This window comes from Clupea harengus, chromosome 3, assembly GCF_900700415.2.
Source record: "Clupea harengus chromosome 3, Ch_v2.0.2, whole genome shotgun sequence".
In the NCBI taxonomy this organism is placed as follows: domain Eukaryota; kingdom Metazoa; phylum Chordata; class Actinopteri; order Clupeiformes; family Clupeidae; genus Clupea; species Clupea harengus.
Window position 1 is genome coordinate 2057518 of NC_045154.1, and position 20294 is coordinate 2077811.

General features: G+C 39.8%; 1 protein-coding gene across 4 annotated transcripts; it reads right to left on the reverse strand.

Moving 5' to 3' along the window:
• Window positions 1-750: 750 nt before the first annotated feature.
• On the reverse strand, window positions 751-20224 carry LOC105895660 (class I histocompatibility antigen, F10 alpha chain-like). 4 transcript variants are annotated; one of them, XM_031564156.2, is made up of 9 exons: window positions 20119-20224; window positions 17979-18236; window positions 16121-16399; window positions 15527-15802; window positions 13719-13799; window positions 13609-13626; window positions 2086-2185; window positions 1912-1977; window positions 751-1826 (listed from the first exon to the last, which is right to left on the reverse strand). In XM_031564156.2, exons 1-9 carry the CDS (start codon window positions 20171-20173, stop codon window positions 1550-1552), a joined length of 1410 nt encoding a protein of 469 aa, XP_031420016.1. In that variant the 5' UTR covers window positions 20174-20224; the 3' UTR covers window positions 751-1549. The 4 variants fall into 4 exon arrangements, 3 of the variants coding, with proteins under 3 accessions (XP_031420016.1, XP_031420017.1, XP_031420018.1); XM_031564157.2 differs by lacking the exon at window positions 1912-1977; XM_031564158.2 differs by lacking the exons at window positions 751-1826; window positions 1912-1977; window positions 2086-2185 and adding exons at window positions 8349-8737; window positions 9297-9335.
• Between the last annotated feature and the right edge of the window lie 70 nt (window positions 20225-20294).

Here is a 20294-nt window from a genome sequence, read left to right on the forward strand (position 1 = left end):
GCAACATTTACAACAAAAATGTTTCACAGACTTTGGCAATAGTTAAGGCTGTAACTTATTCATAACTACAGTTAGCATTACATTGTAAAACATCAATCTGTTAGTGAGTAGAGAATCACGTAGAAGCTTCTACCACTTGCTGCAAAAATGATACTGGAAAATATGAAGTTTATTGGTTGGTGGATGTTAGATGTCAGGATCCTAGCGCAAAATCATGGAGTATGTGGAGTGATCAGTGATCTACCTGGAGCTGGAGATGAGCCAGGGAGACGTGTTCAAGGCTATTGCATGTAGGCTGATTGGTCTGGTTACGACAGAAACACCCACACATACACAGAAACATACATCAGCACCTAATCTATCCAAATATATGAATACCAATGAGATACATAAACGGCCTTTGTAATTTGCATTTTTGTTTGTTGTTTGATTTTCAAACTCGTCTCTAAGAATGTTCTATTATGCTTGAAGAATATAAGTTGGCATCCCTTGCAGTGAGATTTGTTTCACCCTCTATATACTGTACATGTAGTAGATCGCCTGTAATGCAACAAACAACAAAGCTTTGCTGAATTACACTGAAGACTAAGAAAACTATGTATTATAGCATAGTCTAGGTTGTTTATGTATGATTACATGCATGCAACATTGAGAGGTTTGGCTGCTGTGGGAAGTCCCCAACCAATAGCACAAGGAATGTAACATCTTGCCATATGTATACCTGAATATATAGAAACGTAAACTGAGTCATTTCTTTAGCTTGAAGCTTTGTCTGTATTAATATATTTTATGGATTACAAAAGGGGAAATTATACACAGAAGAATGAGTTGATGGCATTTTGTAAAATAATAGTCTCAACATTCTCAGCTCCTGAAATATACTGTATACAACAGGCAGTAGGATCCACCGTAACTTTGACAAGTCAAAATACAGAATCATGGCAATAATGGCAATGACAATAAAAGTCTCAAAACTTTACCATCCACTTACTCAGACCACTAAAGGTGAAGATAAAGACTATACCCTATCTTGGCTTGCCACCTTCTTAGTAAAGTTGTTACATTGACAGCTCCTGGGATGTTCACAGGGGTCATACACATTTACTACTTACACATTTTCTGAAAATACCTCATATCTCTTGAACAATGAAACACTGCATTTATAAATGACACTATCCCTTTTTAAATGGCAAACCAACTATTAGTATTGCTAGCGTGCGGCTACTTAAAAAAGGCACCGTGCAAGTGGCAAGTGTTTGTTGTGTCTTACCATGCTGAAACTGAAACAGAAGTGTTAAGGGAAGGGAATGTGCTGAAACTGAAACAGAAGTGTTAAGGGAATGTGCTGAAACTGAAACAGAAGTGTTAAGGGAATATGCATATGCCTTTGCTGAGTTAGTATGGACCTTTGATATTTGAGTGACAACTTTCAGAATGAGGAGAAAACTGTATTAAAAAGTGAATTGAGGATGAAGCAGGCAGAAATGAGCGGAACGATCAAGGAACATCTAAAATCATTAGGAAAATGTGTTCTTTGTGATAAACCTATTCAGATACTGCAACATGTTAGTTTCTGTTTAATGGCATCATTAAAACTCTCAGAAAGATAGGACTGTTGCAGTTTACATTTGATTATGCTAATAAAGCTATCCATTTTAGGAATTATGAAAGAGATCAAATAGAGACAAATACATGAACCTAAATTACATAACATATAATTCCATTTTGTAGCGCATGATCCTCCTTTAGACAGAAACAAAGTTACCCTGAAATACATCAGCATGAATAATATGATCTTCTTCCACTCTTTCTTCTGTACAACTCTCCTGTGAAAGCAGACAGAGTTCAAATATGAATGATCTTGAGAACAAAAAGAGAACATGTTAGTACATCATTCCACAAAGCTCTCACATGCTGGTTTGAGAATGGTTACACTTTCTTTGGAGTTTCATCAGAGGAAGTAAAGAAAGTCTTTGGCTGCAAGAAAAAAACATAATAGGATAACTTTCCTTACCAATGCTTTGACAGACAAACACTTAGTGCCACAAGAAGATGAGAGCATGGGTCAAGGTGGAAGGAACCAACCTGTTGAAACTGCTGGAACATTTTGGAACCAGCAATACAGCAGAATATCCTTTCGTGGACCTGGATAAGCGTGTCTTTCGTTTTGGAAGATTAATATGACCTGGAAGAAAGTTTAAAAACAAGTAAAACAGTAAAACATGTGCTTCAAGCTGTGAAGTTGAATAGATGACAAGGCCTATACTTTGGTTTAGGAACTATCCTCTAATGATGCCCTGGGGTCAGACCCAATGATAACCCCTCCAATGAACCTAACAGCTAATATGGTAGTCTGAAAGGGAAAGAATGCAATTAATGGTCAGACAACCAGCCATTAATGATGAAAATGTTGAGCTGTAATCAACTAGATAAAAAGGAGCCAGCATTGCTATCCTGGGACATACAAGTACAAGCCAGGCACAACTCCTGTTTCAGGGGAGAATGTGATTCCCTTGAAAAACAGCTTGTGGAGGAGATCGTACAGCAGATGGACACAGCTTGATATGCCCATCTATTTACATTATGCTGAATGTAAACATTAAATGCTTTGTCATCTCAGACGTCAGAATACATCATGTCTGTTGACTTCTACTGACTTAGTTGACTTAGTTATTTGATCTTTTATATGTTCTGCTTTGAATTGTATTACGGCGTGGCGTTTCTTCATGTCAGTGGATTCAAGTCTCATTCGGAGCTCAGTGTTTTAGGGACTGAAGCGTCGGAACACAACAGAACAAAACAGATCATTTTACTTTGGGGCTAAATGTCAAGGATTTGACATGGCCGTTGGAATAGATGTTTGTAATTTCAAAGAAAGCATGAATGATGATGATAAAATGCAGATGTGCTTTTCCAACTTAGTTCAATTGGTTTAAAATAATCCACTAAAATAAAAGCAATCCAGAAATGACCAAAAGAATGGTATCACAGTTTTAACCCACATTATTTCAGTAGTACTCTCTTTTCCCAGCATCAAAGGATGTCACCAAGGTAATAGAGAATAAAGGCCTTCTGGGGACCATGTCTGGCAGTGCTGTGGACTGTCAGTACTGGGAGAGGCTCCTGGCCAAAGAGTGCAGTGCAGGTCTGTTCCAGCCTCTTTGGTGTGCTGTGCTCCTGAAGTATCTGCACAGACACCTGGGATATTCATCCTCAGTCTGTATTAAGATGGGTCAGGGCTTCTCTTTCTTCATTCTGTCATCAGGCATATCCTGAGTTACTCTGTTAAAACCCTTAAAGGACTATATCCCTGTGGAGGGATATGTACATCTTTGTCAATAAGCCTTTAAAGCTCCGTGAGTTTTTGTCCTAGAGTCATAAAAAGAACACCCCTAGAAACATTTAATCATCTACATATATGGCACTTGTGCATTCATGTTTTTTGTTAGAGAAAATATACAAATAATACAACAGGCCTGAGTCCTAAGAAGTCCTAAAGAATCTAGATTGCACATACACCTTATGATACAGTAAAAAAGGTGAATACATAAAGATTTAACCTGAGTTCAAGTTTAAAAACCTTTGTAAAACATTTAGAAGTAGTCCTGGCGACAAGCACATGAGGTGCTATAGTATTGCGGAACCAGACGAGTATTACAACATACATTTGGAGATGACTGCAGTTAGGGTTAGGGTTATGGCCTCAAAAAGACAACAGGAGTCAAGAGAAAAGAGAAAAAAGAAATAGAAAGAAACTGCGAGATGATGACTGTGCATCACTTGCAGGCAAGTCCATGTTTAATCATTGTTAAATACGGGAAATGTGCTGCTAATTTAATGGTATACACCTCGAACTAGCTGACGTTATTGCTCATGTTAGGACACTCAAATATGTTATAACTTAGGTGCAAGTAGGTTAGCCAACAGTCCCGAATTGTCTGGGACATCCCGAATTTTGGGTGATTTTGAGCTCCAGTCCCGTATTCCAATCACAGCCTTTTTTATTTGTATCCGTGAAAAGAGAAAAATATAACAGTTAAGTGTATACTTTAAACAGTTAATATATTGTTCAATTTGAAGAAAGAAAATTGCCTTGGCAATAAAAAAAGCCTTTCTTTAATGTCGTCAATCGTTGCTTTGTGCTTTAAAAAAAAAAAAGTATCGGTTCAGGCACCGTATCGTTTTAAAAGTATTGGTTTAGCACCGGTATCGTAAAAAACCCAAACGATACCCATCCCTACATATCTGTGTGTACAGGCCTCATCGACACCATCAGAGAGGGTTTTCTCCTGTGCAGGTCATGCGATTAGGCAGGAAAGGTGTCGCATTTTGCCGGAGAAGGCAAATATGCCACAAAAGAATTGCTGAAGTATTGAAGCTGTAATGTGTGTACAGAGTGTGTGTGTGTGTGTTTTGTATTTATTTGTATTTATTTAAGTATAGTCTAAACTTTTGTTAACAGTTCATATATTATTTAAGTTTTAAGTTAAAAAGTGTTTTGTATTTATTTATATATATAATCTACTTTAAACAGTTCATATATTTGGCAATAAAAAAAGCCTTTCTTAAATGTCGTCAATCGTCATTTATAAAAAAAAAAATTTTAAATAAAAGTATCGGTTCCGGCACCGGTATCGTTTTAAAAGTATCGGTTATGTACCGGTATCGGATAAAAACCAAACGATACCAATCCCTACTGACGAGAGAGAGAGACAGAGGGGAAGGTGCCGGAAGCACTGGGTGCAAGCCGGAGGGTTTACCCCACTTTTCTGTTATGTTTCAATACCTTTGTTTGTAATTTAAAGAGTTAATAAAGAACGTGCCTTTGGAATTCCCTTGTTGCGTCTTGCTGAGAGTTGGGCTGCGACATACCCCACAAAGACTATGTGAAGATATCCACACCTATGCAGTAGGACCTCTGTTAACCATAACCTACAATTATATATCTACAATTACGCATGTAAGGCAACTTAGCTCTGTCCACTCACTTAGTCTCTTTTCTCCCTCTCCTACTCAAAAGCTATGAAACTGCTGATAGTACATCTGGGGGGTTTTTCTTCGTTAAAAGCAGGTAATAAGTGTCTCAATCTTTGCACTGTGGTGTTTTTTTCATTGTCAAACTGAGGGCCTGCCATTAAAAGCTTGAGAAGCTTAATTGAGGGCTATCTTTTCACCAGATATATGAAGGAGATGTCCACATGTCCAAATCACTTATTAGAGGAGCAGGATTATTGTGCACTAAATACAACAACACAACCAAACGGCTGATTCTTAGATGGGAACTCTATTTGTCCACACTACCATGGAGGTGTTGTCACTATTATTTACACTACATGCAACACAGAAAAGACAAGAGGTCTTCCAATTTGGTCCAATTTTGGACTTTATTTAGTTTTAAAGCAGTCCATTACAATTAATTACAGTGTCCACCACTTCAACGTTGTACACAATTTTGAATTTGTTAACCTTTTCTGTGAATGTGGTCTTATCTGTAATTATCTGTTTATTGACTCACAGGAAAATATAAAATACTTTACATGTTTGCATGGTGGATCATTGTTCCTTCCTACAGTAAAGTATCCATAATTGCCCACTTCCCACCACCAACTAAAGAGGTTGCAACTTGATAGAATCTAATGAGCAAGCCAAACTAAAGCCTAAAGCCCAATTTATTACGCAGAGCCCTCTCCATCGTTGCAAACCCTCTCCGAGCACCTCTCCGTGGCCTGAATGAACCTCCCAATTTTTTTAACTATCCGTCGAAATGACGGAGAGCCCACGGAGACCCCAGGGCTGTGATTGGTCCAACCCATGCTTTTTACCTTGTGGGTAGTAGCATGCTAACATTATATAGCTGGCTCAGACACCTCACAAATCCCCTCACTGTGGGTTTACACACAGCATATGACCACGCGGATATCGCCAGGTTAAATTCCGCCTCGGGTGCGTGGTCAGAAAAATCAAGTTTGGCTGTCAAGTAGCAAGTTCAGTTGGAAGCTAAATAGCTAGTTAGTGGGCTATTTGTCCCAAATATGTTCATGTGCAAAGTAAATAACAATCAATTGTTTATGTTGACAACAACTCATTTTCTACAGAAACACCATATCATTCATATCAGCATGCTAATGTTATATGTAACCTATTAGCAGCTAGCTAGCTACTATGTGTTCTGATGGATCTTCGGTTAAAGTGTTAGCAGCAAGCTAACAATAATGGTCGAGAGCTTTAGTTAAGACCTACAATATTCTGTTTGCCCTGACAGCATTCGTGTAGCATACAAACAACAAACCAAGTCGATGTAGACATATAAAAAGTAGTGTAGACAGTAAAAGAATCCTGACTCCGCCATCTTGTTTCGATTTATTTGATTACTCCCGCCCCTCTGAACAACGTAGGCTTCCAAATCACACACACGCCGAACTGATTGGCTATCGGGTGGTTCTCATAAAAATTAAAGAATCGCCAACTTGGAATCGGCTGCAGAGGCGGTTTCTTCCTAATGCTGCCCAAACAGGCAGGATTCCGCCTTCCATTCAATCCCAATGAGAGCGGCATGAATAACACCTGGTCATATGCTGTGTGGAAACGTACCGTCAGATGTATTTTTCAGTTACATATTGAAAATTCTATTTTTACATTGCAGTGTCTTTTTCTCGGTAACTTAAAAAAAATCTAAGCAAAAAAAAGTCAAACAAACTTTTATGTACAAATACAACCAGAGTTAAACGGAGTTTAGTCCGGCATCTTTTTTTTTTAATTGCTTTGCGACACCCACCAACCGACGGAGAATTATAAATGTTCAAGAGTCCGTCAAAGCAAGTGCGTGACCACGCTGTAACGCATTTGCACCTCGGACGGACTGGAAACGAAGAACGGCGGGAAGATCCAGTCAGGACTTCTAGAGTTTATTTCAGCGTGTACCTGACTGTACCATGTGTTGGCATTTATACCATTCAGTCAGGTAGAATACAGGGGAGGGGGGTGAGCCCACACCCTACAGGTAATGGCAGGAGTGGGGGGAGGGGGTGAGAACAGAGGACAAAGGGTGATAGCAGGAAGGAGGCTATCTGGGGGGAAGGGGTTCAGATGCTAACGGTTCAGGTCTCAGGGCCCATTTACACGGAGCCTGGATTGCCTGAATCCGGAAAGAAATGTTGTCGGATCGGCCTCTCGTAAACACGAACCCGGCAGATTGGATCACTGAATCCGCAACCTTTTGAATCCGGTCTCGATGACGTAATTGTCCCACTTGAACGCCCGCCTCGCAATCTCAGCCTGAACCCTTATTAACCCCGCTGCGTCACTTCATAATAGCAACAACATAAACTAAATTGATGTTATTAAGAAGCTGGTTAGGAAAGGGATGACATTAACAAGCCACACTTTAATCTATCACTGTTTAATCTATTTACATCAGACCATTGTTCAAAACCGTTTTTTAAAAGTGTCAGCAATAGCCTATATGAGCAAATCTGACGTGTAAAGATTTGTATTATAGACGGAAGTTTCAAAACGGTTACTTAACACAAACTAGGGTTATGGCGAAGTGCGCGATTCTAACTAGTCCTGTTTGAGTGCTGTGGTAACAGTGATTTCAGGTGGTAGAGAAGTCGTTCAGTAATCGGAAGATTGTGTGGGATATTTTTTATGTTAATGTAAATATGGAATGGGCTGGTTCTCAGAGCAAGGTACAGTACAGGAATAGATAAGGACACTTGCGCCAGATAAGGACATGCTTACAGTAAGGGACCCTTAGAATAGCAAAAAGTGCCAGGTGGACAGTAGACAAGGAGTCTGGCTCTCTGAAGAGACAGTTGTCAGGTCAAAGGTGGCCTCAGAAAATAGACTCCCTGGGGAGCCGAAACAAGACCAAATACAGATGATTAGGGTAATTAATATGGGACAACGCCCCACAAGAACGAGGCTTAAATAGTACCAAGAGACCAGTACATGCTCTGAGATCGAGCTTGACCATGGACGTCTCCTTATTGTGACATTAACGATTACAATAAATACTATCAGATTTTCTTTACAATCAGTCTCAGAAAATACATTGACAAACAAAAAGAAATGGAATGATCAGCCACGACAATTGCTAGTTGGATCTCGACTTCTGTCTTCTGTCACTTTATGTGCATGCTCCATGACATCTTTACAGCAGATTCAACCACTCCGCTCCAGCGTTTCCGTGTGAACGCAGATTTTTCTTGACACGGCTCTGCGTGAATGCGATAAAAAAAGGTACCGGATCCAAAAATGTTTCCAGGCAATCCAGGCTCAAGTTCAAGTTCATTTTTTTTATTGTCAGATGCACAGTACAACACAGAGTCAGACTGGGCACTGAAATTCTTAAGACAAGACACCGTACAACAACCTACCATAGCATAACATAAAATAACATAACATAGCATATAAATACTCTGAAAATAAATTACACCTATGATAAACATATAATAAACCTACTAAATATACAATATAAATATAAATACAATCTAATACACATAAGTAACCTATACTAACCTAATAGACCTATACTAACCTAAAGACAAATCAAGTGTGCCTGGTAACAGGTAGTGCAATATTACTGATAGTGCAAACAATAGATAAAGTGGCAGTGTGTAAAGTGGCGAGACTGTCCAGTAAGAAGCCTAATGGCAAAAAAAAAAGTGTTGATTCGCACGATTCTTCATCATTCCTCACTCTTCGTGCTCAGCAGTTACCACACTCGGCTCCTTCCCTGGAGACAATTGACACGATAGATATCAGAATAACAAACTTAATCAGCACGAAATGATGACCCTCAGTGCACAGCTGATTACACTGAGGGAACACAAACACTCATATCTGCTTGTCTTTAGAAAACTGAGTCAGAACATAGAAGACTAAATGGTCTAAAGCAGTGGTTCTCAAACTGGGGGCCTTGCAGGTGGGCGTGGGCGTGGGGCCACGGACCTGTCACTCACAAAATGACAGGGACCTGGATTACAGTTGCACCAACAAATCACAGACACCGTTGCCTTCAGCCTGGCCAATGAAAACTCATAGTTTGATTTGAAAAATCAATAACGAACTGTAGTAGATGTCCACAGGTAGGCCTATTGCAATCGCCCTTAGCTTACTGAGCACTAGCCTCTTGCCTTTATGATATATTTATTCATATCACATTTTTACAACAGAAGCACAACACCAACACATTCACTCAAAACAGATCCTCCAAAATCATTACTTTCGATTTGGGAAGCACAAACTTGCAAAAGTTTGAGAACCCCAGGACTAAACTGAAGTATGAACCGTACCTTGCAATGGGGCAGAGGTATCAGAACCGGCATCGGACTCTGTGAGAAGGTCAAAGCACATATAAAACAAAAACACGAATCACAAAATCAACTATAAAACTCGTGTATCACAACAACCTTTAAAGTCCCTGTCACACCATAACGTTCTGGTCAACGTTCTATGACGTTAGAGGAGACGTTGGTAATCGTCCATGGTCGCTGGTATAGCACCAGAGCACCAGCACTAGTATAGTTAGCGTCGGTAATCGTCGGTGATCGGCGGAGAACGCTGGTCCGAAAATACATTTTTGAACATGCACAAAAGTTCTCATGGAGACCAGCGTTCTTCAACGTTTAATTTAAATGCTGGAGAACTTTCGTGGAACGTTTTATTAACGTTGCACGCATTTGGCTATCGTAGTCAGTCATTGGGTAGGGTAGACTGAGTACAGTTGATGCACCCGAAATAACTTATGTGCGCAGCAATCCTGAGACGTGATTTTTAGTTTGGACATGCCTACTAACGTCCTCTTTGATCCCGGGAAATTTGAGCACCTAACCCATCTCTTGTACGAAGATATCTGCGAAAGTTTTTTCACCAAGGGAAGATCTTCATTTTATCATGTCCCTTCTACAATTAATATGTTATTAACCATACGTGATCAACAAACGCAATTTACATCATTGCAAACGTTATTCTGTGCACTATAAATCTACATATTCCATGCTATCATATCATGCAAGGTCATTGCATAATCTAGCGAAAAGCGGAGTGGAAGGTATATATGCTTGCTTGAGCCCAGCATGAAGTAGATATAGCTGGTGCTGTTCCATGGCAGATGGATATGATATGAAGACTCTTGTGACATGGACAATGTGTGTGGATGTGTTGATGTTTTCTAATAATAAACATTGAGAAACATAAATTCACTGTCAAATTTAAATAATTTATTTTAATAACATAAAACCCCAGGAATAACGCCCGTTATTTCGTAAATCACAGTAATAATAACAGTAAATCTTCGTCCGAAGACATTGCTAGTGAAAGAGGCTTTGTATTCTTCTTACTTTCAGCAGCATTTATCATCTTCTTACTTGCAGCAGCGCTAGTAGCAGAAGCCCCCCTCACACCTTTTCGTCGTCTTGGCGGCATGATGTTCACTGTTTAGATCAACTCAATCCACTATGATTTTCCAGCGTTTTATACCAGTTTGACCATAAAACCCACACGCCAGCAAAACGCTATTCTGTCATTATTCACACGTTAATCACAGGCTCAACACGCTCGTCTAAGGTTGACTTATCGTTTGTCACGCTCCAGTGACACGTCATCACACGTTTGTCGCGCACCAGTGACACGTCACTTGGTCGCTGTTACATGCTCCTCATGCATGAGTCCCACACTAGTCATGCGTCAGTCCTACGCTATTCTTTCGTTAGGCACACGCCAGATGTGTCCACCTCGCCCTAGAACGCTCGAAATTGAACGATTAGAAAGTTCAAAGAACGTTGACCAGAACGTTATGGTGTGACGGGGCATTCAAGCTTGTATATTGTTTTGTAATTCTTTTTTTTTTCATTACTTTCTGTATGGCTTGTCATCAAATAAATGTTTGTTAGTGTTTTAACAAGATTACAAAGACAAAAATATATAACAGATGATAAAAGATTGATGACCATCAAAATATATTTGCATAAAAAAAGAAAAACATCACCTGTCAGGCCAGCCAGCCAGCCAGCCAGCATAACTAAACATAACAAAACACATACAAAATCCCCCAAATCTATAAAACTGTGCTACTATACAGACAGCGTATGTTGTATCGTGAAGGAGGGCCTTTACGGATCCCGGGTACGCCGTGTGTTGCGGCTGTCTCCAGGCAGTTAGGCACTGTTGTGTATCCTGCCATCCTAACTCAAATCTGCATGCACCATGTCAGCCAACCATAACTAAACATAACAAAACTAAATGCTAAATAATATTCCCATACACCTACCCAGGCAGCCTCTCTCTCTCCCTCTCCTTTTATATCACATTGCTAATGCCTATATTGATAAAATGGCCATATTGCCTACTATTAATTGACTACTTAAAATGTTTCTTCTTATCTGTTTCCCAAATTGATGTCTACTAACATCAATATCTCCCTTATAGCATGATCCAATTGCTGATGGAAGTGGAAACATTGCTCCCCACCACCACTACTCCTCATCTACGCATATGGACAGCCAAACTCACTCTCTCTTTTTTCCTCTCCTAGTCTAGACTATATTCGCTATGGGACGCTGCTGTAGTCTCTCCACCCGATCTACCTGCAGAAACCCTCGGCCCAAGTGCACCCATCACCACCAGGAGAGTAGAAACAGAAAAACATGTCGGTGGTGGCAATAATATATATTGCATATAAATACACTTACTCTACCCCATACTCTATGCTAGCATTTATATGCAATATATATTATTGCCACCACCGACATGTTTTTCTGTTTCTACTCTCCTTACCCCTGTAACAGTAACCCTATGAGCTCACTGTATACCCACTAAGCTGTTTTTGTATGTATCATGCATATATCATATGGTGTTTAAGCAATATAGTACGAGTGCGAGTGGGGTAGGTAAGGGATATTCCCACGGGTGGTGTTCGGCCGTAGCCACGAGGCCTACTATATTGCTTTTATAAAACAATTTTATAGTCAACCAATTAACATTTAAACACGAAGTTATTGATTAAAAAATGTTTATTTCGCCATTGTTTCTCCGCAACAAAAAATTAGTTCCATTGTCAACGTCTTTTGGAATTATAAGAACTTTGAATTAACGGTTATCGCTTAATTGTATCAACTTGCTATAGAATGTTTCATCGCGGAGTGATTTATTATTAGCTGTGAAAAGTCCGAGTTGGGATGTCCTGGGATATTCCAACTCATGGAACGTCTCTCGTCCAATCAGAAACAGCTAAATAATTCAATAGAACCCAATTGTTTTATAATTGTATATATATTATGTACATCTATCAAATGCATGGGACGTGCGGTCAGGGGAGGCAGAGCCCACCGGTCGGGTTTATGCTGGTTCTGCCGTTTCTCTTATTCTACACTTATATTTGACCCTGACTGCGAAAATGGAAGATTCTATTGCTAAGCTAAAACATTTCTCAAAACTGGACTTTCAATCAAAACGTGAAGTGATCAATAATGGGAGACCAAAGCCGGAGCTAAAAGCTTCAAACGACGGGACAGAAGATAACTCGATCGACTTCTCACATTTAAAGCCAAATTGCTTTGAAAATGTTTGGAACCTCGAGAATAAATTTGGTTTTGGACGTAAAGCGGCAGCTCGGTTGATTCTTTAATGTCTATGTGATGCCATTTAACATCACACAAGTGGTTGTGATCACTTTGAACCCAAGACTGCTTTTTATTGGTGAGCTGATTTTGAGAAATTAAACTTAAATTGCAGCTAAAGTTGTGTTTCCTGGTTGCTATGGTTACCTAGTAGCTACGCTAATTAGCTAGCTAAGGAAACTTAATAACCTTAAACGATTCAATTGAAAGAGTTCAATTTGCATGAAATGATAGCTGGTTATCTAGCTGATGTCATAGCCTCCTCAATTTAACTCTTAAAATTATAATGGGAAAAGGTAGAAACCCTCAGGGTGCTTGTGCAACTTCGTATGAAAGAGTTCATATTCATGAGTGCATATGCACACATATTAACACGAGTTCATCACAAACTAGCAGCTGCCAACTGTATGTACCTTACACACATCTCACACACACATCTCATCTGTGTAAAGAATGCTGATATGAAAAACAACCAGTAGTCAATGTGCAAGCTGCCAATTGAATGGTGATTTAAGATACTCTATTGGGTTTATGTATTTGTAAATCTGACTCTGAAAGAGTCAGTGCCTCACCAGCCACAAACCTCACCGCACGTCACTGCTGTGTACAACCCTTGTTGTTTGCCTTTACCTTCTACCACGCAACCCTCCCCCATCCCCCTTCCTATTTCCTCCTGGCCGACCTCAAGCAGATGGGTCCCCCCTTATGTGCCGTGGTTCTGCTTAAGGTTCCTTCATGATTAACAGGGAGTTTTTCCTTGCCCCTGTTGCTATTGTGCTTGCTCTAAGGGGGTCCAGGCTCTGGGCTCTGTCAAGCGCCTTGAGACAATTTTATTGTTCTGGCGCTATATAAATAAAATTGAATTTAATTTAATTGAATTAGTTCTAATTATATTTCTATTCTACTATCAATATTCTAGTTATCTAGAAGTGTGAGTATTTCAAGTTCAATCTATCATGTCAGGCTTAAAGCTGCAAGAGGTACTCACGTGATGCCTTGTTGTAGCCTGTAAAGATACAAGAGAATGTTTATTATGCTGATGCATCATCAAGGCTGAAATCAGAAACACTGAAATGGCATGAAAGATGTTACTCTCACCTTTCTTCTTCATTATGACAATGGCAACAACCACACCGATCACGATGACACAGCCAATGATGATGCCAACAAGGTTCTTGCCTACAGAAAAGGAAGATCTCCGTTAATCGCCTCCGCAACAGCATTAAATGCACACATGACACATCACACACATGCACACAACATACATGACACACAAACGCACAGACACACATCACACACATCACACATGCACACATGACACACATCACACACGACACACAGACTCACATCACACACATCACACACGACACACAGACACACATCACACACGCACACATGCACACATGCACACATCACACACATCACACATGACACACATGCACACATGACACACAGACACACATCACACACGCACACATGCACACAGACACACACGCACACATGACACACATGCACACATGCACACATCACACATGACACACATGCACACATGCACACATCACACATGACACACATGCACACATGCACACATCACACACATGCACACATGACACACATGCACACATCACACATGACACACATGCACACATGCACACATCACACACATGCACACATGACACACATGCACACATCACACATGACACACATGCACACATGCACACATCACACACATGCACACATGACACACATGCACACATCACACATGACACACATGCACACATGCACACATGCACACATGCACACATGCACACATCACACATGCACACATGCACACATGCTCACACATGACACACATGCACACGACACACATGCACACATCACACACATCACACATGACACACATCTAACACATCACACACATCATCCTACAGTGAGTCTGGGGTGGCGCACAGACCTGTTAAATGAAACTACTCAACAAGTATGTCTCCCCTCTCTGTACATGACAACACTATCCAGTATGAAGACCTCAAAGTAGAAAAACACTGATTTTAGAGCATTACAAGATTCATTCCATCAAATAGCCTACAAATGTGCCAAAAGTGTGAATAAATCACATTGTGTAATTTTGTAAAACAATGTATTCATTTAAAAAGTGAATTCGTTTTTAAAAGCAGAACACGCCATTTTTTCTGGAAGTTATTCTGGAACTTGGCTTAATGTGTGATTGGTGTAACTGACGGAGGCAGATCAATGCTCTGATGAGTTCTGTGCCTCCTTGTCATGGAGAATGTCTCCCCAAGGAGTTGCTTTATAACTATGGTGGCAACTGCCAATGATTTTGTGTTTCTGGAAACATTGATCACTGCTCATTACAGCAGGTGGAAGCATAGTTGCTTAGTAGTTTCTATCATCGATATCATTTATTTTGTCCGTTTACCTACATTATCTATTTCCTCTACTAAATTGACACATTTCTGTAAAGCTGTTAGCTTAGGTCCTGAAGATTTGGACCTGAACCCATTATGAAATGATTTAGACTAGTTTTGACATTCGATACGCTGCAGAACACCATTAGTGGTGTTACTGGAAGTATGGTGTATGAAGTACAGTGGTGCAGATTAGCCACCTAGCCACTACAGTGACAAACAGAGCAATGAATGGGTGAACAGGAGCAGATCACTCATCATGGCTCATTGGTTCTATTTAATGAGCATTATACAAGAGTGACAAAAACACAGAGATCTGTACAGTTACACAGCAAATGTAGGTTTGGGTCATGAAAAGGCATGGTTACAGTCATTATTTACATTCTACTTCAGGTTTTTTGAGGTTTCACTAACACCACAATAACATGTAACAAGGCAATGGTCCGTCTCCATAGTGGCGTTTAAGGTGTTGGTTCTTACCATCTTCCACAATCAAGGTCTTAACAATGGGCTTTCCGCTTCTGTGTTCCACCTCACAGGTGAAGTGTCCCTTCTTCCTCTCCTCAGGTGACACTGTAAGCTCAGCTCTCTTCTGGAAGGTTCCATCCTCATTGGGCAGCGTCTCCCCCATATTAACGTCTTCATGCAGGTCCTCTCCATCCCTCTTCCAGGTGATCACCACTCCGTCAGGATAGAAACCTGTGGAATGGCACACCACTCCCGAGTCCTTTTGGAAGAGGGTGACCTCAGGGGAGACTGGAAGATCAAGGTAGTAAGAGAAGGGGATAGTAACAATGACAAAGAATAGTAACAATACAACAATAATAATGAAAATGACAGCAATCCAGGAAAGCAAAGGCACAGAGTGGTCTAATGTTTGTCTCCTTGGAATAACTATCTGAAAATAGAGTACATTACATTGTACTACATTGATGTACATAAATTAAGTGAATATATTTGATTAGAGATTGAAAAGATGATTTCTCTTGGAGGAGGACATTAGTTTCAACATAATGACTGGAATCCTGCCGACTGTAGAGCAAATGCAGTTATCAGTGTTGTGTGCTGCTGTACCTGTTCTCCCCAGAGCGCTGCTCCCATACTGCACGTACATCTTCAGCAACTCAACGCAGCGCTGGAAGTAGTAATGCTTCCACCTGTCAAGATCAGACCTGTCATTGTCCCACTTGTTTTTTGTTAGGACAGCCTGTTGATTTGATGCGATGTATCTCAGGTTCTTCAGATCCAGTGAGATAAAGTCTTCTCCATCATAACCATACTGATCAAATGTTTCAACAGCATCACTCTCATCATCCCACTGACAGCCAAACATCCTCTGCCACGTGTGCACACCTGAGGGTAAGATGGGGAGAAAGATTTTAGAATCATCAGAATCACACAGATTACACATATGTTGGCCTCAACATAGCCACACACGCAAAGGGAACACTTAAACTTTGCATTCACATAGGCGCCTTTGTTCATATCACACGTATGTACAGTGACCAAACAAAGGAACACACACGCACATTCTTTCTGGCGCGCACACTCTAGCACACAAGCTTGCACATACACACTCCCTCTCTCACACACACTCCCCTCCCCTTTAATTAATTAGTTAGATACATTTAGTTAGATTACATATTGTGTGTTATTTCTGATCATTGTGTTAAGAAATGCTTTGATTATATATGCTGCTCTATTTAATGTTACACAAGAATGAATGTTGCCAACCTCTTCTATTTAGAACGACCTTCAGCCTCGCTATTAATAAAGTAACTTTGGTTATAGTTATTAATTTAACTATTAAGCAGAGTTCCAAATTGATAGTTTAATATATTTTATGAGACTCATATATTGCATTGATACTGATTTGTGGCTGATCTTTATTTTGACCACTGTGGTGGACACTACACTTTGTGTGGCGCCCCCATGTGTTCAACTTAATTGATCTGCTGTTGTGTTGACTGGTTGATGCCCGTCCAATCGGGTGAGCATATTATTGGTGCTGTTGTCAGGATAGTACCGATGTTATCTTGGTGGCCCTCGTGAAGACGGTATTACTATTTACTCGACAACATTTCTTCGGCACCCTCTCACAAGGTACTTACATTATTCTGGTGTTCATGTAAGGCTGGTACCCATTGTACATACTCTTGATGCTAACCACTGCACCACCACACCCTAGGACACCTGTGTGGGACACATTTCTGGAGAGATGTTCTGTCATTCTTCAGAGCCCATGAGCTTCAGAGCCCTGAGACAAACACATTTATCTTGGTCCAATCTGAGAAAAGAATGTGCTCTCAATATTCATCAGTAAAGTTTTCTTGAGTAAAGTTTCATTTTGCCAAAGTTTCGTGCCAAAGATCTGTTTGGCTCAGATGGGGTCCACATGATTGACATGAACCTGAACAGGACTACCACAGTGAATGCATAGTCCTGACAGTGAAGCACGGAGATGGGAGTGAGATTATGTGTTTGTCAATGTCTTGACAAATATCTACGATCAATAAAAAAAAAAAAACGTTTTTGTAAATTGTAAATATTTACCTCTCAAATCTCTGGAAGCTCACACTTTGGGGTTTGTGTCTCTTTTGGCTCTGTGCACGTCTGTGATTTTGACCTTATTAGTGACTGATATAAAAATATAGCTTTCGTCTTGATTATCCAATCATTTGTAAGTGGTTTACCATTTCTCCACGACAACCATCATGGGATGTTCGTACGACCCCAGAGTAAATCTTACATATTTACATCAGTATTGAAAAGACTGACTCTGCTTTGTTTTTAACACTGCTGAAAAACAGACTTATGCCCTGCATGTTTACGGTCACACTCTGGCTGACTCTTAACTCTCAGTTCACTCAATTATCTTTGAAAGACTGGAAAGAAGGGCGAGCAGAGCAGAAATAATGTGATGAAAATGTACCTTCAGTCTGGTTGAAGCGAGATGTTAGATCACGTATGTCGACTTTAAATACAGCCTCAGCTCCAGCTGCATTTTCCGTTTCACTGTTCCAGTGATCAGAGTCTCCTTCATTAGCCAGCCACTCTTTTGGGACCATTCTCTTGGTGAAGCTGTCATATTGGCCAAACTGTTGGCCATCCACAACACCAACAACTACAAACTCTGGGAAGTTTGGGATGCCAGACGTGGCAGTAAAGTAATACTGATGAGTGTGGATCACTGAAAGAGAAAAAGAGTCTGTCGTGAGACAATTTGCTTGTGAAACCTGTGAAATCATACTCATACATTATCTACCATTTGCTACCATATTACAGTGCCTGGCAGATAAGTATTCAACCCCTCTGAAAATCATCATCATCACAATTACAAAAGATACTTACACATATTTTTTATTAGATGAATTTACCTCATGTCTGGGTACTGAATGACAAACAAAAGCACATTATAATACTAACATGTTGAGGCCTCAGTATCTCTGTAGTGCACTGGTGGCCTGAAGAATGAGACTGGTGTGCTCAGCTAATGGAACTTTCTTTAATCTGTTGGCGTACTCTACAACTAAAACAGATTCAGATGATACAAAATAATCCATCAATTTTACCTATCAATATGTGCCCAACACATGGGGCAGCAGATAACATTAGGTCTGCAATTAACTATTTTGATATCTGATATTTTGATGTATTAGCTCAATCTGTCACTGATACTTTTTATAAATCCATTAGTTAGATGAAAGAAATCCAATTTAATTTATTAAACATTTACGTATTAAATGCAATCTGCAGTGCTCGTTTGCACAATTAAAAATCATAAAGCAAACCTGTGACACTGAATACTGCAACAGTGAATTCAATTAATTCATTAATTCTGTATGAATGGTCTATATGTGAACTGTAATCGGTGCATTAATGCATTAATTATCTGGATTTGTAAATTAAATAGAATAAATACAAGACATAAAGTATGCATTTTACATTTCCCCCGCAGTCACATTTCTGGGTAAAATATTTCATAAATTATTATTCTTGTTTTTGTTGTTGCTATTATTTATTGCCATAAATGTTATTATATGCTATTATTGTTACATTTTTGACATCTGGAAACATTATTAATTTCTCAAAAAGAGACACGCCTACTAAGCCCATGATCACCAGCAGTCTCTAGGTAAACCTTCTGTACCCACGTTCGTAAACAAAAAAAGAAACTGCAGGGTATCTTTCACTTTGGCATAGAAAGTGTGTTATGTATGCCCCCATTACACACACATATTAAATGCGCATGTCTTATCGTATGAACCAATGCTAAAGTGCGCAGTAACCGTACCGTGGTGCTATAAATAGAACACATAAGATAGCGTAAAGATACCTATTACCGCCCCAGCTATTAAAAAAGTGACAAACAGTTAAACACATTTATAGATCGAAAAATATTTAATCAATCAATCTTACATATTTCAGGCAATCAAAGGGCATAGAAAAGTGAAAATAGGTGTTGTGTATGCCCCCAGTATACACACACATTCAATGCGCATATCTTATTATATGAACCAATGCTAGAGTGCGCAGTAACCATACAGTGGTGCTATGAGTAGAACACATAAGATAGTGCATTAAATCACATACATAACAATAGGTTAGGATACATGTTAGCACGATGACAATTCACATGTTGTTCCGTCTATTTACTCTGTCAAATTGTCTCACACACACGTATCCTTAGCCTAACCTGCAGTAGCGTTTGAGCGATAATAAACCGTAAAATTCCAGCATAACCAACACATTGCCATGACCTAGATCAAATCCCCAGTGTGTAAAATACTCTTAAAGAGTTACATTATATGCTAAAATCTTTGAAAAATAAAGATGTGCAAACAACGGAAAGTTCAACAGCCTACCGATACGTCACATTTAACCAAACAGAATAACAGCTGCAAATATCAAACTCTTCATGGAGTTTGCACGGGTGACTTGCAAGTCAAGCAAACTGAAATCTTCACAGTTTTTAATCTTCCAAAAGATTATGGACCCTGTGCCAAATCTCCATGACAACAAACAAAAACCCAAACGAGAGCTTTATACGAAAATAAAAACAACAAACTAACCTCCTGAAGCAACCTGGAAACAACATAGGGCTACCAGAAAAGTTGCGGTCGCCATTTGTCTTCATCAGATGTAAACAGTGGTGGAGGAAGTGCTGAAGCCAGTGCCAGATTAAGCCTCGGCTGGACTCCAAGGCAGATTTTGAAATTTTAAAGAATGGCCTGAACAATTTAAATTA

Excerpts from the sequence above, each read along its gene's own strand:
- LOC105895660 (XM_031564156.2), bottom strand. The coding sequence starts at position 20,173 with ATGGCGACCGCAACTTTTCTGGTAGCCCTATGTTGTTTCCAGGTTGCT. Across the intron at positions 16,400-17,978 it reads TCGCTTCAACCAGACTGAAG|GTGTGCACACGTGGCAGAGG; the intron begins GTACATTTTCAT and ends TCTTACCCTCAG. Across the intron at positions 15,803-16,120 it reads CAGCGCTCTGGGGAGAACAG|TCTCCCCTGAGGTCACCCTC; the intron begins GTACAGCAGCAC and ends TTGATCTTCCAG.